Source organism: Armigeres subalbatus, chromosome 2 (assembly GCF_024139115.2).
Source record: "Armigeres subalbatus isolate Guangzhou_Male chromosome 2, GZ_Asu_2, whole genome shotgun sequence".
In the NCBI taxonomy this organism is placed as follows: Eukaryota; Metazoa; Arthropoda; class Insecta; order Diptera; family Culicidae; genus Armigeres; species Armigeres subalbatus.
In genome coordinates, this window is record NC_085140.1 from 416,317,809 (window position 1) to 416,342,978 (window position 25,170).

Here is a 25,170-nt window from a genome sequence, read left to right on the forward strand (position 1 = left end):
TGAAATGTCATAACTTTTTGTTTATTAGTTTACCATCACCAAATTTTTATGGTAGATAGCTAATATAATGGACCGTTTTCCCTAAAAAATTACGTTCGAAAAAGATAGGGTTTTGAGATATTTGAGTTTTTGTGACAAAATGATATTTTTAAAGGCAAAAAAATTTTTTTTACTGTGCACATTTTCTTAAGAATCACCATTTAGTTGTCTAACTTTGCTGAAAAAATCATAACAATCGAACATTCCGTTTTTGCTGTGCAGCTTTTAAATATTTTTGAACCATTTTCACATACACCCTTTTGAAAAGTTAGTCGTGACTCAATATGAAGATTTGATATCGAAAATCGACTGACATGCCCCCGTGGAATGCCTCTAATACTATTCATCTACCAAATCGTGTACTGTGAAACATACAATTTAAAATACCAAAAGAATACTAGCAAACAAAAATTCCGTAATCTGAGGATAAGCATAGCGTCTTACCGCCGTAACAGTCGCACAGACTATATGAAACTTGCTTTTATTCCGAGTAGGAGAAAATAACTCAATATTACTTCATTCCGTTATTGATACCTTTCAATGGTATGAACTAGATGTGCGTAAGATGTCAAATACCAAAGCCGTAATATCAAAAATCCCTCCTTAGCCGTGCGGTAAGACGCGCGGCTACTAAGCAAGACCTTGCTGAGGGTGGCTGGGTTCGATTCCCGGTGCCGGTCTAGGCAATTTTCGGATTAGAAATTGTCTCGACTTCCCTGGGCATAAAAGTAAGTAGCCTCATGATATACGAATGGAAAAATGGTAACCTGGCTTAGAAACCTCGCAGTTAATAACTGTGGAATTGCTTAATGAACACTAAGCTGCGAGGCGGCACTGTCCCAGTATGGGGATGTAATGAAGAAGAAGAATCAGACTGCATCGTGCTTTCGTGTTGTGCGGTTCTTTTCTCTCTTTGCGGAAGGAAGTTTTTAATACTACCCGAAGCTATTTTAATTTCAACAGTGCTTCTCAGCGCTATTTGTACCTACTGATCCCGTTATGATCTTTGCTTGGACCCGTGCCTTCGATCTACGTTGGATGGACCCGTTTGCGGAAGTAAAATTCCAACAAGCGGTGGTAATCCTGCAGGGACACCGTTCTGGAAAAAACCTTTTAGAAGGTCACGTCTCCACGTTCAGCAATAAGCATTATTAAAAACAAGAGGAAGGAGGGGTCACTGAATTCTCCACTTCCTTCTAAGAAACAAGGTTTCAAGACCGCCCTGCCAAAGGGCGGAAAAAACAGAAGGAAGCTGGAGACTTCAGATATTCCTTCTAACTCTAACATTCAAAATATTTCTTCTCCTATCGAACTGAGCAATCAGTTCGATTTGATTCATGATGAAATTGAGCAAATCGAATCTACCTCTAGCCCAGGTGATTCGATTTATGCGAAAAAGCAAAGGATTCAAATGTGGTTCTCTTGCCGAGTTTTCTGGCTTCAGGAATCAAGGTTTCATTTCAGATTGCCAGGAAGGGTGACTGCCGCGTTTTGTAGGGATCCTTTGACGATCGCAAACGTCTTCTTTAGTATTTAACTGAGAAGCGCCATAAATTCTTCACATACGACGACAAAACTGAGCGATTGTTCAAAGTCGACTTGAAGGGTCAATTATTGGATTTTCTCAATTACTTGGATTTCCACCAGTCCAAGTAATTAAGATGAAAAATAAATCTCGCTCTGGTACTTCCCAGAGGGGTATTTCTCAAGAATTCTAATTTTTCAAACACGCCCACATATGCAAGCATCGCTGCAGGCAGGCAAAATTTCATTTCCGAAAAATTACCGGCGATAAATGACTTTCATACCCATTCTTCAACGAAAAACAACGTTCGTTCTGACGACTCAGGTAGCATGTCTGCTTCCGACTTTGATTTTCTAAATAAAAATTACATCACATGATTGATGCAATGGTCAAAGCAAATACCAAAACTGAAGCTGCTCAGGTTGGTATCAAATTTACTGAAAGAATTGTTATTGGACGTTTTGATAGATCCAAATAATTCTTTGAACATTTTAAATTGGAATGCCCGAAGATAAATTATTCAACTTCCTATCAGTTCATAATGTGCACATTGCCATCATAACTGAAAAATATTTAAAACCTGGCCTTTTCATCAAACGAGATCCAAATTATTTTATTTACCGAAATGATCGTATTGACAGCGCCTGTGGTGGGGTCGCCATTGTCATTAATAGACGTATCAAACAAAAATTATATTCTTCGTTTGAAACCAAAGTTTTCGAAACCTTATGAGTTTCTATTGAAACAAATTTTGGACAATTCACTTTTATTGCTGCCTACTTGCCTTCTTGCCTATCCAGTGCAATATGTAGCAAAGGAAGTTGTTGGTAAAATTTTATTTAAAGATTGTTCTGCGGAATATTGCACTATTCAATATCCCAATAGACCAACTTGTTTTTCTTCCAGTCGAAATCCTTCTACAATTGATTTAGTTTTAACAGATTCAAGCCAACTGTGTGGCCAATTGGTACCTCATGCTGACTTTAACTCTGATCACCTTCCTGTGACGTTTGAAATCTCACAGGAAGCCATTGATAATCCAATCAGCTATACTTTTAATTATCATAGAGCTGATTGGAATTAATATAAAACATATATCGATAGGAATTTTGATGTTGGTATTCCTCTCGACCTTATATTCGACCAAAAGTGATATTGATGATGCTCCCGTATCTTTGACAAATTTAATTGTCGATGCCTGAGGCATTGCATTTCCTAAATGTAAAATTAAATTCAAATCCATTATTATTGACGACGATTTTCAGCTACTGATCCGTCTTAAAAATGTGAGGCGAAGGCAATGCCAAAGAACTCGCGATCCCACGATGAAAGTTATTTGGCGAGATTTGCAAAATGGAATTTAAAAAACGTATCGCTTTTCTGAGAAATACCAACTTTGAGAATAATATCTTGAAGTTGGAACCCAGTTCGAAACCCTTTTATAAATTAAAGAAAATTCTTGAAAAGCCTCAAAAGCCAATTCCAGCGCTTAAAGAGGGAAATAAAATTTTATTAACAAATGGCGAAAAGGCTCAAAACTTGCTCAGCAGTTCGAGAGTGCCCATAATTTTAGTCTAGGTCTCACGAGTCCAATTGAGGATCAGGTTACATGGAGCTTCGAAGACATTCTCAATCGAGAGAATGATTTTGAACGTTGGGAACTAATTTGGATGAAGTGAGATCTATAACTAGAAAATTAAAAAATATGAAAGTCCCGGTTGATGATGGCATTTTCTACATACTTATCAAAAAACTTCCTGAGAGCTCTTTATTCTTTTTGGCTGATTTATTTAACAAATGTTTTCAATTGGCATACTTCCCAGATAAATGGAAAAACGCCAAAGCCGGACAAAAATCCCGCTGAGGCTTCTAGTTATCGCTCAATTAGATTGCTTTCTTCAATTAGCAAACTGTTTGAAAAGATTATTTTAAATGGAATGATGGCTTATATTAATGACAATTCTATTTTTGCTGATGAGCAATTTGGTTTTCGCCACGGGCATTCTACCACTCATCAGTTATTAAGAGTTACGAATTTAATTCGACTCAACAAATCTGAAGGATATTCGACTGGAGCTGCTCTTCTTGATGTAGAGAAAGCATTTGAAAGTGTTTTGCATGAAGGTTTGATTTCCCTTGTACATTATAAAACTGATCCAAAAATATTTATCAGATCACTCACTGCAGGTAAACTATCAGAATTCTAAATCTGATAGATTACCTATAAGAGCTGGTGTTCCACATGGCAGCATACTGGGGCCCATATTGTATAACATTTTTACTTCTGACTTACCTGATTTCCCACCAGGGTTTCAGGCCAAAATAGTCAATTCAAACAAGTGGGTAAAAATTACAAAAAAAAAATGATTCTCAAAAGAAATTATTACTGAGCTCACATCATTTTTCTCGCAAATTACTTAAGATATTCCTCTAGGAATTCCTTCGCAAATTCATTCAGAAATTGCTTTACCCATTCAATCAAAAATTCCTTCGAAAATTCTTCCAGAGATTCCTCCGAATCAAAAAGGATGAATTCGGAAATTTCTTCAAATGGGAAATTCTGAGAATTACTTCGAAATTTCCTACATGTTTTAATTCGAAAATATCTTTACAAAAACTGTAGAAAACACGTCACGGAATTCCAGCGGAAGTTTCTTAGAGAATTGCTGTAGAGAAGCCATTGGCAATTCCTTTAAAGATTTCTTTGGCAATTCCTTTACGAATTTCTGTGAAAATTCCTTTAGGGGCTCTTTCAAGAGTTTCCTGAGAAAATCCACCAGAAATGCCTCCATAAAATACATTGACGATTTCTTCATATGTTTTTTTTTATTTGATTTTTACAAGAATTCCTTTAGATATTTCTACGGAAATTTATTTTAGAATTCTTTCCCAAAATTTGTTTAGCGATTCCTTTGGATTTCTATTCGATAATTTCTTAAAAGAAACTTTAGAAAACTAAAGGAGTCGAAAAATTGTTTGGGAATTTCTTCGGGAATTCCTTCAGAAGTTTTTACGAAAATTCCTTTAGAATATCATTTGGGGATTCTTTTGTAGATTGCTTAACGAATTCATTTACAAATCACATCAGCAAATTCTTCGGAAATGTTTTGAGGATATCCTTTGAAAACTCCGGCCTAAAATCTTTTAGAAGAATATTTTGGCTAAATAATGTTAACAGTTATAACGCCACTAGCGTATAAGTACTAGACGCCTCCACTGAAAATATCTGCGGAAAATGCTTCCGAAATTCTTTGGAATTCTTTTCGATTTTTTTGGATTCCCTGGGAAATTCGTATACAAATTGCATTGAAAATTTTCATAAATTACTTCAGGTATGCGGAAGAATTTCTGGAATTTCTAAAGGAATTTGTTCCAGGTATTTCTTTGAAAGTCCTCCAGTAACTTCTTCGGAAACTCCTTCGGACATTACTAGACAACCGTCTAAGACGAATTAAGTACTGTCCATTTAATTCCACCAGTAACTGGTGGAATTAAATGGACAGTACTTAATTTGTCTTAGACGGTTGAATACATTCCACTAAAAGAGCTTAATATATTTTTCTGATTACTAGACAATTTATTTTGGCAAATCTTCTAGAAATTCCTTTGAACCTTTGGAAGTTTTTTTTTTATAATTTCCATAGAAGTCTATCAGAAATTAATTGGCACATTTATATTGGAATACCACTAAGGAATTCTTTGGATATTCTTTTAGGATTTTATTCCTAGAATTCCTTTTAAATTTCCTACAGGAATTTCTTTCAAAATTTTAAAGGTTCCTATTTTGGTAATTCCTCCAGGATTAATTTTGAAAATTACGCTCATAATTCCTATGGACACAATCCTCCGAAAATTCCTTTGAAAATTCATCCAGAAATTTTTTAGAAAGTTCCTCCAGGAACTGCTTAGAAAAATCCTTAATCGTTTGGTATTTTTTTTTAATAAATTCCTATAGAATTATCGAAGTAATTCTCCAAAGAATTCACAAAGTAATCACTAATTGATTACTGGATTTCTCCAGGAATTCCTTTAAATATTTGCCCTTTTGATTTGAAGTTTGTATGGGAATGGGTGTTTCAGTAGGGTGTCCCAAAAAAAACGATGTTCGAAAAGTCATAGTGCTCAACCCTGAAATGAAAGATATACCTGTCTGGATAATTTTTGTAGAACAAACCGACTTTCTAAAAAATCGTTTAGAGGACACGCCAGATCGATTTTTGAAAAAAAAAAAAAATAAAAAATTAAAAATAAAAAATTGGGTCCTTCCACAATTTTTTTGGGGATCACCCATTCTCTTTATATTTTCTTATTTTTCTGCGGATCTTTGCCTATATTCTCCATGAGTCAGTTTTTGGTATTATGCGTTTTTACAGTCTGCAGATTTTTTTTAAAATATCGAAAAAACACATTTTTTTGACTAATTTTCGAAGTTATTTCATCTTCATACAAAAAATATGTTTTTCTCGTTCAGAACATACTACATACTACAAAGAGCTTTTAAGATAAAAAAAATCTTGTTCTGAGGCTGAGATATTGCGGTTTTAGTAAATAGTTAAAAAGTGTACAAATTCGGAACTTTTTCTTTACATGTTATAATTTCATCAAGATTGCACGAATATTTTAATTTAAATTAAAAACAATTCAAAATCAAATAAGTGGGAACAGTGGCGTAGCCAGAAAATTGGTCTGGGTAGGGGGTTTTCTGAACATTTTTTTTGCAAAAAAAAATTTCTTCTAAAAATGTTGTCTCTGGGGGGGGTTTTATATCCAAAACCACCCCCGTGGCTACGCCACTGAGTGGGAATATTTTCTAGGTAACATAGCTTTTCTTTCCGATGGAGTTGGTTACCTGAATTACAGGATTTGGTCGGAGTATATGAATGAAGCCAGTTATGAAATGATATCACACCCAACAGTTATGTAGCAATGTACAAGTAATCAGGTTTACTATGATCTCTTTATTTGTTTTAATTCAATCATAGGATGCTTTTCACGGTATTCAAAAAACAAGGCAGGCATAGCACGTATGTAAACATTCAGTTTGAACGTAAACATGTGTCGTCATTACCTGTCACTACTATCTTCGCTGAACTAAGACGATGCTCTATGGTCTCAGCATGCTTACTTTTGTACTCTAACATGCTGCGTTAAAATATGCGTCACTCTTGACTCACTTTTCTTACGAGCCTACCTTGTTGCCTGTGATGCTTTTGATATGTCATATGACAGTCAAACAATTTTTTTCGTCAAATCAGTTCGACAGCATTTCCATGAGTTCACTTGAGATATTGGAAAAGTAAAAAAGGGAAAAAACGTAAGGTAAAAACAGAAAAATGACACTGTTTTTTTTTCGATATTTAAAAAATTCTGCAGACTGTAAAACACATATTACCAAAAACTTATTCATGGAGAATATAGCAAAGATCCACAGAAAAATAAAAAAATATAAAACGAATGGGTGACTCCAAAAAAAAAAGTGTGAAAGGACCCAATATTTGAAATTTTATCTAAAAAACGCTCATTTTCCAAAAATTGATCTGGCGTCTAAACAATTTTTTTAGAAAGTCGGTTTGTTCTACAAAAATTATCCAGACAGGTATATCTTTCATTTCAGGGTTGAGCACCACGACTTTTCGAACATCGATTTTTTTTGGACGCCCTAGTGTTTCAGTCCAAATATATATGAAAATACACCAGTGATGAACTTAATTTTAAAATTAAAAAATCACTTAAATAAAGATTTAAAAAAAAATAGGAAAATACACCTCCGTTACATAATGATGAAACAATGGTAAAACATTTGGTTAATTATGCTCAACAAACAACATTATTTTAAGCACTGCAACTTAGAGCATACTTTTCCGCATATTATAAGGCGAGTTTGGTATTGTTCCATTTAATTCCACCACGTTGTAATCCTTACAGAAACATTATGTCGACCTCAACTAAGGGGGGAAATGCAAAGGCTTAGCTTAGCTTAGCTTAGCTTTGACTGACTACACATATCTATGGTTGCTACTCCGTGATTGACCAGAATCAGTGAGATTGCACAAAGAATCAACTGAATGATTGACTGGGATTGTTCAAGCATTCTCAGTGTGCAAGTTTCAGTGACTCTTAAATTCAAATGATCAATAACGGCGCCGGCCACGTCCTTGTAGTCAGTTAGGAAGAAGGAAGGAATATTAGTAGGTGGATTTTGTTATTTGAAGACCGTGTTTACCTCTGCGTCTCCACAAAAACCGCAGGAAGGATTATCAGTTAGTCGATAGGAATCGTTGGATCTGGATTCACTCTGATAAGCTATACGACCGTGCCATTCTTTATACACAAAGATTTTATCTAGCCATGAATCGGGCGCGAAAAGTAGTACGGGCGCGCAATGCAGAACACAATATTTCGGCCGATCGCGCCATCGTTCTGTTGTCCGAAACAAGAGAAATCTCAGACTGAACTGATTTTTATTACCGGCCGCGCAAAGCAGAACACAATATTTCGGCCGATCGCGCCATCGTTCTGCTGTCCGAAACAAGAGAAATCACGCACTGAACTGATTTTTATTACCGGCCGCGCAAAGCAGAACACAATATTTCGGCCGATCGCGCCATCGTTCTGCTGTCCGAAACAAGAGAAATCTCGCACTGAACTGATTTTTATTACCGGCCGCGCAAAGCAGAACACAATATTTCGGCCGATCGGGCCTTCGTTCTGCTGTCCGATACAAGAGAAATCACGCACTGAACTGATTTTTATTACCGGCCGCGCAAAGCAGAACACAATATTTCGGCCGATCGCGCCATCGTTCTGCTGTCCAAAACAAGAGAAATCTCGCACTGAACTGATTTTTATTACCGGCCGCGCAAAGCAGAACACAATATTTCGGCCGATCGCGCCATCGTTCTGCTGTCCGGTACAAGAGAAATCACGCACTGAACTGATTTTTATTACCGGCCGCGCAAAGCAGAACACAATATTTCGGCCGATCGCGCCATCGTTCTGCTGTCCGAAACAAGAGAAATCTCGCACTGAACTCGGAAAAATGTAAAGGGGTGTAAGTGACAAAAACTTGGTTTAGATTGACTGGAAAAATGGACTGTAATTGTCTCGTACTTGACACCAATTTGCCTGTCAATTATACTGCTGGTAGAAAATAAAGCATAAAACTACACATTTAAAAAAACAACCATGCATTTAATTTATGAGATTTAATTATTACTATTCTAATAAAAAGTTATCAGGTTTACAAATTTCCAACAATTTATCGATGATTTGAACCATCTCCGGCTTTTAACTCACTGATTTTCCCGAATATCCGGGTGAGAGACCACCATGTTCAATATTCATATTAAATTATGATCGAAAAACATATTCTGATAGAAGACTATAGATAGTAAAAAGTTTATACCAACTACAATGTTTGTGTAACATATTTTTAAAGATAAATATATGACATGCAATCACGAACTAACTGTTTTCAATTTAGAGACGATCAAATAGTTGTATTCGAAAGTCTTAATGGAAACGATGTATCGTTCTAGAGTGCACGTTTTACCTAAATACGAGTATTAATGCTATATTACAATACGGTGGATTAATTCCGTTTTTCTCCATCAGCCAAATTTTATTAATAAGATGACCTGAGTGGGTTTACTCCAAATCCCCCGCACGCAAATGCTAGAGTCACACATCATCCTCCCCGCGTGATAGCGACGGTTTATTTTCGTACAAATATGTGACAACAGCACCGTCGTCGCCAGAACATCGGCCGATCGCGCCATCGTTCTGCTGTCCGAAACAAGAGAAATCACGCACTGAACTGATTTTTATTACCGGCCGCGCAAAGCAGAACACAATATTTCGGCCGATCGCGCCATCGTTCTGCTGTCCGAAACAAGAGAAATCTCGCACTGAACTGATTTTTATTACCGGCCGCGCAAAGCAGAACACAATATTTCGGCCGATCGCGCCATCGTTCTGCTGTCCGATACAAGAGAAATCACGCACTGAACTGATTTTTATTACCGGCCGCGCAAAGCAGAACACAATATTTCGGCCGATCGCGCCATCGTTCTGCTGTCCAAAACAAGAGAAATCTCGCACTGAACTGATTTTTATTACCGGCCGCGCAAAGCAGAACACAATATTTCGGCCGATCGCGCCATCGTTCTGCTGTCCGGTACAAGAGAAATCACGCACTGAACTGATTTTTATTACCGGCCGCGCAAAGCAGAACACAATATTTCGGCCGATCGCGCCATCGTTCTGCTGTCCGGTACAAGAGAAATCACGCACTGAACTGATTTTATTACCGGCCGCGCAAAGCAGAACACAATATTTCGGCCGATCGCGCCATCGTTCTGCTGTCCGAAACAAGAGAAATCTCGCACTGAACTCGGAAAAATGTAAAGGGGTGTAAGTGACAAAAACTTGGTTTAGATTGACTGGAAAAATGGACTGTAATTGTCTCGTACTTGACACCAATTTGCCTGTCAATTATACTGCTGGTAGAAAAATAAAGCATAAAACTACACATTTAAAAAAAAACAACCATGCATTTAATTTATTAGATTTAATTATTACTATTCTATTCAAAAGTTTTCAGGTTTACAAATTTCCAACAATTCATTGATGATTTGAACAATCTCCGGCTTTTAACTCACTGATTTTCCCGAATATCCGGGTGAGAGGCCACCATGTTCAATATTCATATTAAATTATGATCGAAAAATATATTCTGATAGAAGACTATAGATAGTAAAAAGTTTATACCAACTACAATGTTTGAGTAACATATTTTATAAAGATAAATATATGACATGCAATCATGAACTTACCCTTTTTAATTTTGAGACGATCAAATAGTTGAATTCGAAAGCCTTAATGGAAACGATGTATCGATCTACAGTGCACGTTTTACTAAATACTAGTAATGATATATTACATTAGGGTGGATTAATTCCGTTTTTTCTCCATCAGCCAAATTTTATTAATAAGATGACCTGAGTGGGTTTACTCCAAATCCCCCGCACGCAAATGCTAGAGTCACACATCATCCTCCCCGCGTGATAGCGACGGTTTATTTTCGTACAAATATGTGACAACAGCACCGTCGTCGCCACGACGATCAACGCCAGTGGTATTTTCGTACCCCAATATAGTTGCGCCCCGGTGTCAACTTTATGCGCGGTAGACTGGCGGCGGTGTGGTATGCAATTTCTCATCGAAAATAAAACCTAAAAAAAGCGGTTTTATTTATTTGCTTTAACTTATCGGCGCAAAACGAATGTGCGTAAACCGGCTCACCGATCTCATCAGCACGACGCCGCGCCGCGCCGGTCCATCCAAACCAACGACACGAAGACGGCCCATTTCAGTGGGGCAAGATTCTCCTCTCTCGTGCAGCTCAACTGACAAGGCAGTCAGTCAACTCGGTCGACTTGCACTTCTGATGACACACTTTTCCAAGATGTCGACGGTGTTGTCGTTACTCGATGATGAGCACTTGGGCAACTTTTCCCTACGCGCTGCGGCTTGCGGTCGTTGCTGTCCCCAAAACAACCCATATAAGTTCAATGAATGAAAATGTGTTTATTGCCTTTCCTCTACGGTGCTTATTTGTACACACATACACTTCCTGGATGTGGGAGAATTTCAGACTTTTACTTTCACACTCGAAGAGCGGTTTGGATTGTATCCGATCATGTTGATTAATTTACAACATTTGGAGGTTTAAAGGAACGTGAGAAAATTCATTGATAGCTACGATTGTGCATGTTGCAGACTTTAGCGATCTCTCAGGATTAATTGATATAAACTTAATAATCACACATAAAAAAACTAATGGAATCATTTCATATTACTATGACTTTTTCAGGAGTGCACTTGGTTTCGAGTAGGTACTAATCTACTTTGACAATTCATTCAGAATTCTTAGAAACTCAGTAAATCAAAACTCATGGCTGAATTTAATTGAATTAAAATCTATACATTCTTAAATTTTGAATCCGAGAATAGCTAAATCATTTCCACAATGACAACAAACGTATTGAAAAAAAAAACCTCGAGCTACACTGTGATTAGCGTAAATCAGTCAACCGTGAGATGTAGGCATGTTAAGCTTCGCTTCCACCGGACATAAAGGGTACCGTATCGAAACAACATCAGTAGGAGCTTGAGCGCATGCACTGCCCGCTAACTGTGAAAGGCCTTCCAATGCTGCGCGCGATCGGTGACATTGAACGACCATCGCACATAACCCTGCCAACTCATGCCGCACAACACAACCCTCAGCCAACGCCAAAGGTAGAATCCATATTGTGTGAATGAATATTGTTCTTTTTCTAGGTTTTGAAATCCCCCTGGGTGTGCCTCCTCCAACGTCGGTCACCGCTGTCATCGAATAGTTGCGTAGGGGATAGAAGTCAACCATTTTTGATAAATTCTAAGAATTTTGTTAGGTGCCATGTACTACTCTGAGTTTTATGCAAGCCTTCTATAAACTGTGCTTATAATGTTCTTCAATCCGAGTACCAGTTGTCCCAATGCTGACTAGTTTTCCCTACACAAATCATTCTGACGCATAGAATGGGACTATGTCGGTATGTACTCGGTTTCATAGGAATTCGATAGATCGTGCCTCACGGTGCTACATATTTGATGATATCGCATCGGTCGGTACAAGCCTTTTGCTGCTGCTTATGGTCACGCGTTAGAAACTGCAACGAGGCCCAAGGGACGGTCTACAGACGAGGTAACAATGGACGCAGAGAATTCAAGCTCAAACTACTACTACTACTGAAACGTGTCGGACATGCCTACATAAAGGCAGCCAATATTCTGCATACCACAGGAGTTATTCATAAATAATTGTTCTGGGAATGCATTGTTTTGGCGACATTCTAGAAGCAATGTTTAACCCTTTGTTGACTACAACAAGGTCTGGCAGAAGCACCACGCATAAGATGCTTCTAAATAATTTCCGATTTATATAAATTAATTTTGAAAATTTAAATAATTGAAAGGCCTCTTTCCAACTGAAGTCTGATTAGTCTGATTGTCATCGCACAAATTATGTATTTTGTGTTGCAATTACAATGGTACGCTGTCACCTTAAAAAAAACATGTACTGCCTATTCCTTCCTAGACAGGTTTGCAGTGCAACGCATTTGCAAGCCAGACTGATTGGAAATCATTTCAGTGTCTCGTAGTTGGCATTGAGAACAATTAAGCATATTCGTCAAAATACAAAAAAGTTCTGCAGTGACCGGCATAATAAAAAGCCCACTCGCCGTTTTTCATACAAAATGGTCAACTTTGGAGATCTAGATCTCGATTGCGTGTGAACCAATTTTGCTGAAAATTTTACCAGCGCTCAGATATAACTTGAATTTTACCACACCTGAGTTTCGACCATATTGATTCATAGGGTAAAAAAATATTGTGGTAATACTAAAATGAATTTTTCGGCAAAAATTTATTTTTTAAATATCTTGATTTCTATAAGTTGTGAACTAATGACTTATTCAGCAAAAACGCATATTTTGACAATACAAAAAAGTTTGCGGAATATACTTGTACACTAAGAGTTGTAGTTTTCAAAAAAAATCGCCGAAAAAATCGTTTTGGTATTGCAGCTCTAATTTTTTACCCTATGGATCAATGTGGTCGGCCCTCCTTAGCCGTGCGGTTAGACGCGCGGCTACAAAGCAAGATCATGCTGAGGGTGGCTGGGTTCGATTCCCGGTGCCCGTCTAGGCAATTTTCGGATTGGAAATTGTCTCGACTTCCCTGGGCATAAAAGTATCATCGTGCTAGCCTCATGATATACGAATGCAAAAATGGTAACCTGGCTTAGAAACCTCGCAGTTAATAACTGTGGAAGTGCTTAATGAACACTAAGCTGCGAGGCGACTCTGTCCCAGTGTGGGGATGTAATGCCAATAAGAAGAAGAAGAATCAATGTGGTCGAAACATAGGTGTGGTAAAATTCAAGTTATATCTGAGCTCTGGTCAAATTTTTAGCAAAATTGGTTCACATTTTGTATGAAAAACGGCAAGTGGGCTTTTTATTATGCAGATCACTATAACTGTTTTATGATTAAATTGTCAGGATCTTCCACATTTAATGTTCATTCAGTTCAATTATTCAGAGCTTTTAGTGGAAAGCCAGGTGGTGCCTGGGACACACATTTTAAAATAATATGTTAAAAATTATGCTTCTGGACTTAAATGTAGAGGATGCCTCTATTTGAGAGGCATAAAGAAAACCGCACTTAGAGGCTCAGAAAACTGCCTTTAAGTGGCTCAAAAGCCTGCCTTAAAGGGGCTCGGAATTCTTTTTTCAAGAGTTAGTTAGTTCAGGTCTATTTTTCATATATCTTATGAGTTGCGCTTACTTTTATTCACAGTAAAACCTCAATTTATACAAAAGTTCGAAACGGTACCTCTCAAGGAAAAGTTTGAGAACCGCTGCTGCTATGGAATACTTGGTTCAAATCGATGAAAGTTATGATGATGTTCAAAATGCTTCTCCATATCTACTGGTGGCGCTCAAATACCACCGATGATGGGCGGTCAATAACCGACAAAGTTCTCCTTACGGCAGATGTTGACACTGTCGGAACGATCAACGTGGAACGTGGCGTTCCAAACACAAGCAAAGCTGAAGCACTGCGGGACTGTTAGTTAGAAGCGGTTGCAATTGTGGGTTCACTGGGTGTCCGAACCGAATATTTGCCAGTGATCGAAGTGGTACAAAGTGACGCGCAATCCGAGAGGTTTTATGATTTGTGTTTACACGACCCTCAATCTCTCGGCCTTATGTTTTACTTATGATACAGGGGATAGACATGAAAAAGTGGATAGTGAGATAGACAATCCCTTAGACCCCCCTTGTTTTTTCAAGCGTATTTTTTAGTATAGATCCCCTAGACAAATGATCGTTATGTGTTCAGTTATTTTTTGGATTGACAATCATATTGATTCTGCAGGACGGTTTGTTTGATTTGACCCCCCTGAAAAAAATTTTAAGTTGCCATGCAAAATTTGAACAATTTAATTTTTCCACACAAAGCCCCAATCCATCACAATTTTAGAATTCTTGGGATTTAAGTTGTTGCGTCAATAGGACACTTGATCCCTCATTTGTCAGCCATACAAAATTTTGATGATAAGAACTCAAAAAATATTATTTATTTCCCAGGCGGCTATTTCTGTGTAGATATATGACAGATTTGATAGTAGAAACATAAGTACTAGAACGCTAGTGGCGCTGTAGTCATTAAAAGTATTTTGCCAAAATATGCTTCCACAAGCCTTACTTGTTGATTTGTTATGCATAATGTTGTAGTGTATGTTTTGTTACCAACATTGGGTTGACACTTGTAGTACCGGTACTTTGACTGCGAGATCAAAGTGACCTAAATGTTAGTCTCGCGAACAGGAGCGACATTAGCAATCTAATACTTATGCATCTACTGATTTGATGAAGGGTTGTCTCGAAGAAATATTTATTGAGTAGATATCATAGAAAGGGGATCTAGTCTTCCTAAATTTTAAGATTGCATGCGTTGTCGAATTCCATGACAAGAACAAACAAATCGGAAAATCTGTGTGTTATAGAGGAGAAATATTTTTAAAAAATCAGAGGGCACCTTCCTACTTTTATCAAAAGAAGTTCTTGGGGAAGGGTCAATACCCCCCGAATATTTTTAAATTCGATTTTTGACAGTACTCCAAAAAATCGATTGTATATCAATAACCGCAACAATGTACCGACTGTCAAACATCAGTAAATTTAAATTGTATACTTCTTAGAGAGTCTGTGCGAAAACCGCATAAGTTTATTTATTTTTGGCTGTGATCCATCGCGAATGAGAAAAGGGGATCAAGTCTCCCCAGCATCCCCTACTAATTTTACGACCAATGATGGCCGCAGATCGAGATTTCTTAAAAAGGGGAGCGGGCCATTTGGCAGAACGTCATTTAGCTAACGATCAAATGGCATAACGAACATTTGGTTGTTTGTGAACAGCATCAAAATAGAGGGTCATCTAATGTCGAATTCGTTTTTAAACCTGGGTCAGTGCCAACCCGAACCCTGAATAAAAAAACATTTTCAGGTCCATCTGTCATTGGAAATGTTGGTGTGCGTAGCATCGTGTTTGTTTTGATTTGAAACATATGATCCAGGGCATCCAGTGCACTAGCAGTGCGTTGGCCTTGACTAATCAAATCATGATAAATAAAAAAGTGCGTGAACTGTTTTTGTTATGTATTCAATTATTTATATTCTATAATGCCGTGCACATTTTTATACAAAGAATTCCGCATAGAATTCATGTAAAGGAGATTTTCTATTCTATAAAAAATCATCTAATAAATCCAGTGATATTCCAATCACTATTTCTGCAAAAGTTTTTTTTTTAAACACTCAGAAGCATGTAATAAAAATTCTACAGGATACGCTAATTTTTTTTCCTCGCCACCCCTCCTGATAAAGGTAGCCTCACACCTCGGGAATATTTTCCGCCGGATTTTCAATGGGCCGGGATTTTGATTTTCCGTGCCCAAATCCTGAAAACATATGTAAAAATACAGGGGGAAAAATCCGTGGACCAAATTCCCGAGTTGTGAAGCTACCTTAATGCTAGGATTTCCTTCTGAAATTCCTTATCTTTCAATAGTCCAACATAGAAAACATAACAACGTTTTGTTCCTTGAGGAAATCTTACGAAAGTTCCTTGTGGATTTTTTCCGGAAGTTCCATGAAGGATTCCTCAGAAAGTTCCTTGAAGGATTCATCCGAAGGTTTCTTCAGAATTTCCTCCGAAAGTTCCTTCAGGATTGTCTCCAGAAGTTTCTTCGGGATTTCCTCCGGAAGCTCCTCCTCCTCATAAGTTCCTTCAGGAATTCATCCGAAAGTTCATTAGGAATTCCTCCACTAATTCATCCAGGAATTTCTTCGAAAAACTTCCTGCTTCCTGGAGGAGCTTCCGTAAGAATTTCTGTTTTAGCTTCCGGTGAAACTCCTGAAGGACTTCCGGGGGAATTCCTGGAGGATTTTGCGGAAGATTTCTTGGAAGAACTTCCGGCAGAACTCCTCCAAGAACTTCCAGAAGAGCTCCTTCCCTTCCAGAGGAATTCCTCAAGGAACTTCCGGAGGAATTCTTCAAGGAACTTCCGGAGAAATTCCTTAAAGACCTTCCGGAGGAATTCCTCAATAAACTTCCAGAGGAGTTCCTAAAGGATCTTCCGGAGGAATCCCTCAAGGAACTTCCGGGGGAATTCCTTAAAGACCTTCCGGAGGAATTCCTCAATTAACTTCCAGAGGAGTTCCTAAAGGATCTTCCGGAGGAATCCCTCAAGGAACTTCCGGAGGAATTCCTCAAGGAACTTCCGGAGGAATTCCTCAAAGAACTTTCAGAGGAATTCCTCCAAATTAATTCCTGGAGCAACTTTCAAAGAAAATCCAACTTTCGAAGAAAAGAAAAAAAATTCAAAGGAATTTATCTCGAAGGGATCTCTTGGAAAAAATATGGAGGAATGCCTGAAGGATATCGCCAATGAATGCATACAAGAATTCAAGAAAGAATTACTGGAATTAAATTCAAAAACGTACGAAAGAGTTTTTGGAATAATTTCAAAAAAAAATTCTGCATATTATTTAAGAAAAAATTCTATTCGGTATTCGTCAAATATATTTGTCTGACAATCCTTAGCGGATTTTGTGAATGGGTTTCAAGGGGAATTCCCAAAATAATTCCATCCACCGACTTAATTTAGGACACAATTTGTGAGGAAAACCCTGAATGAACGTAAGAATAACTTCCCTAACAAATATTTTTAAAACTGAATCTAGACAACAGTACCAGATTAATTTCATTTTAAACTAGGTACAATAACAAATATAACGAGATTCCTGAAAAAAATTTCAACGCGCATTTTATTTGAATAACAGACAGTTTCTTCAACTGTCGTTTTTCCCTTCTGCTTGTTTATTCCGCCCCGTTCCACCCATGTGGTTTTGACAGTTGAAGTACAGTTGTATTGGTGAACCTGGTGCGAAACCGTGAAACAACACAGTGCAAACCCGACAGCTTTTGAGTTGGAACTAGTGCGAACCTAGTTCCAACCTGAGCGAATAAAAAACACTTTGACAGCACTTAGGTTGGAACTGGTTCCAACCTAGGTTTGAACTTTTAAAAACGAATTCGACATAACTAACATAACACACATTTGGCACTGATTTGCGATTTGGGCGTAACTTATTTTGTAAACAAACATTGTTTCATCGATTCCATAGAATGCAAGCGTTTTACTCAGAAAATAATTCCCTTATCTGGTAGAGGAAAGCTTATTCTGTCGGATGCATAGCATGGTTTTCTCTAGAAATGCTTGCTTCAGTAGGAATTCGCCTTCCAATGTTTGTTTACAAAATATACCCACATCGCAAATCAGTCCCGATATATTTTTTTAACTAATTTAGTTGTTTTATTCGGTGGAAATAACCGAAAAAGGTTCATATAACACCGATCCATAATTCTTTTCGTAGAAAGTAATGCATTAGCCGGTAAGGAAGCAATGATAAATCTATACCAACATTTGAAAGGGCCGTAACAGTTAAATTTTATTTTATCCCGTTCTTTGTCTATGTACACTCCCGGCCAAAAGTTTTTAGTTCACCATCGAAAATTTTAGGCAAAAGTTTTTGACCGCAGTATTTTCGCCATCTTACATCCGATTTCGAGTATTGTTAGCTCAATACAAAGAATATGAGTAGATCTTGCATCGTAGGTATTTTAAACTCACAATTTTAATTTTTTATTTGCTAAAATATTACATAAGGATACACATTTTTCTTAAATTTATGTGGTAAAAATATGTTGATTTTTCTCAAAATTGAGCCCACAAAATTTTGAAATAAAAAGTGGAACGAAACCCAATTTTAATCATCTTGGATGATGCGTATGCATCAGCCAAAAGTTTGGGTATACCGTTTTTTCAGTTTAAATTTAGGCAAAATATACATTGAAGAAAGTTAGTTTCCAAACAAAACGTCAAGAATTGTAATCCAGACAATATTTGGCGAAAATTGAATTAAATCGCATATCCGGAGAGTGAACCCAAACTTATGGCCGGTTTACCATATAGTGGATGAACCCAAACTTTTGGCCGATGCATACCATACAGTTGAATAAACATTTTGATTTTTAAAAATAAAACAAGATTTTTTCGCAGAAATTTCATCAATGCATCTCAAAGATGATTAAAACTGGGTTCCGTTTCACTTTTTATTTCGAATTTTTGTGGGCTCAATTTTGAGAAAAAAAAATACATATTTTTACCACATAAATTTAAGAAAAATGTGTATCTTAATGTAATATTTTAGCACATAAAAAATGAAAATTGTTACTTTAAATTACCTACGATGCAAGATCTACTCATATTCTTTGTATTGAGCTAACAATACCCGAAATCGGATGTAAGATGGCGAAAATACGGCCAAAAACTTTTGCCTATATTTTTCAAGGGTGAACCCAAACTTTTGGCCGGGAGTGTATATAAGTTTGTATGTAGACGAGGAATCGGATACAATAAATTTTGGCTGTTGCACCCTTTTCAAATGTTAGTCTAAAAATGTTACTCCTTTATTGGATTCATGGTTTACCCAGTGATGAACGTGTTTTCTTCTTAATAAATAACACATTTACCAGGAATAAGGCAACGTGGATGTGATTCCTTTTTTGGAAGTTGGCATTTTCCCGGCATTATGCAAAAGGTGGATGTAATTTCTTCCGCAGAATAAGTTCAGCCGTTTCGTTTGTGCGTCTTTCCGGAATGTCTACCATCAGCCTAAGTTTATCACAATATATACTTTATCCATGTGAAAAAATACATTAAAAAAACTTTCTTTTAACAATTATTATGCTAAATGTCCGTAATGCCAAATGACCTGATGTCAAATGCCGGTATACTAAAGAATCCAGACTAGGGTGGCTCAAAAAACACTTTTTCAAATTTTTTGATGGGCTGCCCTATTATTTTGTTCTATTTGATGCCCTGATGCTCTGGACAAAATTTCAGCCAAATCGGTCAACGTTTGGGCGGTGCTAAACTCGTTGGAAGTTTATATAGAGAAATGTATGCAGAAACATCCAAAAACAGTGATTTGCAATTGGACGGCACAATTTACGATCACGAACCATAATAGGGTAACCGTACCCTTAGTGGAGGTAGCACCAATAGTGGAGGTAGTGGGATTTTAATGAGATTTATCATATTTATAGGCTTTACGATTGCTTCAGTTGATGCGTCGTGCTTAAAATATCCTGTTAAATGCAACTTACCTTAAGATTTCGCATGAAAAACTATTAAAATAATGGTTTTCCTTAACAAAATTTACTCCCTTGCACCTATAGTGGTGGCGAGTCTCATAAGAAACCAATGGATAGCACCACTATGGGAACCAAAATTAATTTTTACCGCCAATAAAAGAACAGTGCGCCCATAGCGATGCAAGCAATATTTGGTAATTGTTGATGTTAAATGACATCTATCTCATTTTGTTGGCAAATCTATTAGTTTATCTATTAGTTAAGATATAAAAGCTGCAAATTTACAATAATTATCAATTTTTAAAAAATATTTTCTTTTGTGGATCTACTAATACCTCCACTATTAGTACCGTTACCCTACTCATTCAATCCTTGTAAAATAAAATACAGAATATTATGCTGAAAACCGCGAGAAGATAAGAGTTTACTACGCAAAGATATTAGCATTTTACTGGAGTGTTGTAGGGGTGAATTTATTTCTTTTCAAAGGTAAAAGAAACGAAATTTGCTCAAACCCCACTGCAGAGAAATGCTAATAACTTAGCCGGGCAAACTCGAATCTTCTCCTGATTTTCTGCATAACATTCTGAATTAAACTCTCCAAGACCTGAATGAGTATCATAGTTCTCCATGGTAAGTTGTGAAGTCCAGCTGCAATTTACTGTTTTTGGATGTTTCTGCATACATTTTTCCATATAAACTTCCAACGAGTTTAGCACTGCCCAAACGTTAACCGATTTGGCTGAAATTTTGTCCAGAGCATCAGGGCATCAAATAGAACCGGATAAGAGGGCGGCCCATCAAAAAAATTGAACAAAATTTTTCCCATACTAATTTGAGCCACCCTAATCCAGACCTTACTAAAAGTTTTGGCCATTTCTGTGAAAACGGTTCCGGGAGTATGATCAAATGTTATCAGTTCGGATTCAAGCAAATATTGGTATCAAACTTCCTGGTTTGACGATGATTACAAAAACTCATTTAACGTCTTTGTCTTTCTTATAGAGAAAGAAGAAGTTACCAGTTTTAAAACCAACCAAAACCATGCAAAGCTGATCAATGGTTCAAGGTCCAAGGTGTACGACCCAATTCCCGGGACGATTGACACGGAAATTGTTATATATCTCTGTGTTTCTGAAGAATTCTTCTTCTGCAGCCAGCATTGCTCGGATAAATTATTCTGAATGACTAAAATTTGATCACAAGCTCAGATCATAAAAAAAAACTAGTGAACAAAAAAAAAGGGTTACCAATTTCAAACGTAATCCAAACGATCAGAAAACTTGAAGTAAAAAGTAGAACCACTTGTATAGAAAGCCATAAAAGGATCCAGTTTAAGACACATACAAGGTTCAAAACATTCCTTTTTAAAGACCGCACAATACAAACCCTTGGTTTGGACTGATCTGGCCTCATGTCTCTACGCTGAAAAAATGCTGGAGTATTTTATTTTTATTCATACACTGAGCGAAATAAAAATAGCAGCTACATGATTTTTACTAATATTTTTCTTCTGTTTCATAGCTTGTCAGTGCATTACATTGATATTAACTTTTAATTTCGAGAAAAATCTTTAATTGCTGTGAGTGTCGACGAGTATGAGGTCATGTGCCCCATAACTAATTTTCCAGCTTGATATTGCAGCGACTCACAACTCTGAGTTGATTTTATGGAAAAATATAGAGAGTTTTGAGAGACTAGCCTGTCCTCCAGGCCCTGATTCTTTTGTGGTGTAAGTGCTCGTTACGTTTATACAAAAGGTAAACGTCAACATTTGTCAACATAAATATGAAGAAAAAATCTTTTTCGTTTAGTCTGGGAGCATTTTAGGGGGGTCCGTAGAGTAGTTGTCTACACGTCTGACTCTAAATCAGATGGTCATGGGTTCGATTCCCACCCCCTCCACACCCTTTAAATATTAAAGAGGTGATAGTCTATATGACTTTAAACGAATGCAAAAGTCTACGGACATAAAAACAAACGAATTATAATTGTAAGACAATTAAAAAAAATGCGATACAGCCGATAAAGAAGAGCATGATTGTAAACTCCATTGGAGTATAAATAGAAATAGGTGGACATATGGCCTGCGTTGCCGGTCCAGTTTAGGTGGGTGGTGCACAAAAAGAAAGCACCACCCGAACAGAAAGAAGAAGAAGAAGAAGAAGAAGGGAGCATTTCGAGCCATTCGCTTATAAGACGAACGTGTAGCCAACTACGCTACGGCCCTCCTATGCTGAACAAGAATACTGAAGAATGGTGGATTTTGTCCCAAAAGACATAAAATTATCGAGCATTTTTAAGCTCAAAATTCTGCCAAATTTGAACTAATGGATGTACACTAAATTGAAAGTGTATACACAGTTCCATTTAGAGTTCAATAATAACATATGTACGATTTTAACAATTTGGAGTGCAACAATATGCTTTTTACGAAGAAAATTTGATACCCACTGTCTATTTTTTTTTACTCAATTGCCAATTTTTCTGCCTATGAATCATTAGAAAACACATATAATCGATGATAATAAAAGAATGCAAAAAAATATATTGCAAAAACCCACACTCGAAGAGGTATACCGCAAAAATCTTAAAGTGACGAAACTAAAAATATAAACCACTCACCGTTCTTCGGCATCCTTGACGCTATCCCAAGAATCCCCCACGCCCGACGAGGCATCGTCCAGTTTCTCCTCGTCCTCCAGGCCGGAATCTTCCAAACTGATCTGGCAGCTGGACAGCACAACCTCTTTGCCGTTATCGCCGACCTCGATCCAGTCCGCGGTACGGATCCGAGCCGGTCGGCTGGCGGTTCCATTCGGTGAAACATCCGCCGAGGAGCGCGTTTCCGGGGGGCACCGCTGTCGCCTGGAGGCAGCATTGGCGGCCGTGGCAGCGCCATCCTGCGCACCGCTGGCTTGTCTCATAGCCGTTAGTTCCGAAATTAGCAGCTCATGAAAGGCAACTTTCTTCTCGCTCAGCTTCGAATCGATCGTTTTCGGGTCGATCGACGGGGGATTGATCAATTTGGTTGGCGCGTTCCGATCGTTCGTAGGGGAGATGTGCTCTCCACCTTCAGGCTCCGGGCGGTAGGGGAGCCGGATGGATGAGGTTCTTATCACATGTTTGATGGGTTCCGGTGAGGAACGACTGGTGAGGAGAGCATCGTTTCGAGCTTCGATGATCGTTGAAGTTCCGTTGGTCACCACTGTGGTGGTGGAGCAGAGCTGATCCGGGCCAGAACCGATAATAATCTCGGTCATATGCGCTTGTCTGCTTTCGAGATTTTTAAGATTATTTTCCCGTTCTAGCGAATTGCTGCTGGCAATGCTGTTGGTGTCGATCGAATTTTGCTCGGTGCCACTGTCATGCTCCGAGGTCGTCGAATTGATCACAATCACATCGGATGAATTACGCCTAATGGCGGAGGCATCATCTAGAGTATCCAGATGTCGATGATTGTGGGATTTTTTAAGTTGTTTTTGGCTCGTGATGGTATCTTCCTCGTCGGCGGAATTATGATGATTGCGCTCGTTGTAGCCGATGGATTCTGGCTTCTGAAGTGTGGACATGGGCGACGATGACGCCGAAGTCGACGCTGATGAGGAAGAATTGATTTCAATTATACTGCAGGTCGATGTGTACATTAGTTTACCGTTCACTAGGTTGGAAGTGGTCTCATTATTACGATGATTAGTCCCATTATCAACCGGCAGAATAGGACGTGGTACGAAGAGGCCGTTCGAATCGCCAAGGTAAACTTCGGTCTTTTTGGGTGAATAACCCGAACAAATCCTTGAGTCACCATTTGCATTGAAGCTTCCGTTCGGGCTGATGTGCTGTGGTTTGTTCGGTTGATCGAATCCCGGCGATTTGTAAACCACAGTACGTCCTGGATGTGGTGGTTTTAGCGTGTGAACTCCAACGGGGCTTGGAGAGTTCTCACGGTGTCTGGCCAGTGCACTGGCTACTGCGGCTGCGCTGGGTCTGGGGGGAACTGGCGGCCCCGGTTTTCTTGTCGACAACATCACGTAAGTCTCACTCACTATCTTGCCCAAACAAACAATTCATATCTTTCTGTCGATTCAATAACTGCGACACACGACAGCACTTGAATAACACATTATCGCGCCCACAAACAAACGAGTGATATCACTGACTTATACACCTGTATATCACTGCTTAGTACCAGAACAAAAATGCTAAATTCATGTAGACTCACTCTTACGAACAGGGAAATTCCATTCGAGTTATTGAACGCATATCATAAAAACACAAACACCAGGCAGGAGAAGTGCAAGATCGACCACTTTAACGTGACAAAGCCGATAATAATTTATCTCGAATCGACCTCCCCTGAGGTGGTGGACCGTGAATCACCACTACGTTGCCTGCCCGTCGTAAACACTATCCAGCGTAGTTCCAGCTGACTGCACGTTCACGACGGTCACTCAACGAGACCTACTTTTCTCACTTTCAACTGAACCTAAATCTGCGCGCACGTCACGAAAGCCTTCAACCAACGAAAAGGTGCGCTTCTTCTTCAATTTTTTGAACACTCGACACCTTCAAAATGATGATGATACTTTAGCTCAATCTTATTGTTAGGCGGCTCAAATCACAAACCATCACTTCGCATATAGCAGCTTGCATTGAAGGGTACACAATTTATCCAAAATCAAATAACACCCTCTCAAGTGCCAAGATGCGGTAGGTTTCGACACACTATGGGTATTCTTCAATTTTCAAAGGGGCCAATTGCACACGGTGCATCGCACAACTAACAAGCGCGGGGTGATTATTCTTCATGCGGCGGAAAATCGCCCAAAATTGCCCTTCGATGCTGAGCACGCGGGCCCCAAAAATACATCCAATAACGAAGAAAAGGCTCGTCCGAAACTTGTTTCAACACAATTCTGCACAGCGACGGCGGATCCCGTCGTCTAGCGCCAGATTCGCGCAAACCACTTTTCCCTTGAACGCCTCAACGGAGAAACGTGAAAGCATGCGCGCGCCTCGCGATCATAGGCCCGTCCGATTCGATATCCAAACGCGAACTGAAGGCGAACCTCACTCACGACTCACCGCCCGCAGATGCTGAAGGTGTTCTATAGTAGTGACTGGGCGTACGTACGTACCAACACACTTCCATCCGTGTCGCACCGACTGACGACTCAGACTTGGCTAAGCTGCTGTGGACGTGCAATGGAAGCCGAACAGTAAGCAGCTTAAGTGGAGATGCTCATGTCGAGGAAATAATAGAAACATAAT

The 25,170-nt window shown here is 38.5% G+C and overlaps 1 protein-coding gene across 3 annotated transcripts in view; it reads right to left on the bottom strand.

Moving 5' to 3' along the window:
- Nucleotides 1–24,970, bottom strand: part of LOC134213397 (AF4/FMR2 family member lilli-like) — a 227,331-nt gene extending 202,361 nt beyond the window's left edge. Inside the window, exons 1-2 of one of the 3 annotated variants that reach the window (XM_062692431.1) lie at nucleotides 24,374–24,970; nucleotides 22,525–24,077 (exon numbers count right to left, since the gene is read on the bottom strand). In XM_062692431.1, the coding sequence (XP_062548415.1) occupies nucleotides 22,525–23,927 (1,403 nt within the window). In that variant the 5' untranslated portion in view covers nucleotides 23,928–24,077; nucleotides 24,374–24,970. Of the gene's footprint in view, nucleotides 1–22,524 lie in introns of all 3 variants that reach the window. The other 2 variants (XM_062692432.1, XM_062692430.1) reach the window with 2 other exon arrangements.
- Between the last annotated feature and the right edge of the window lie 200 nt (nucleotides 24,971–25,170).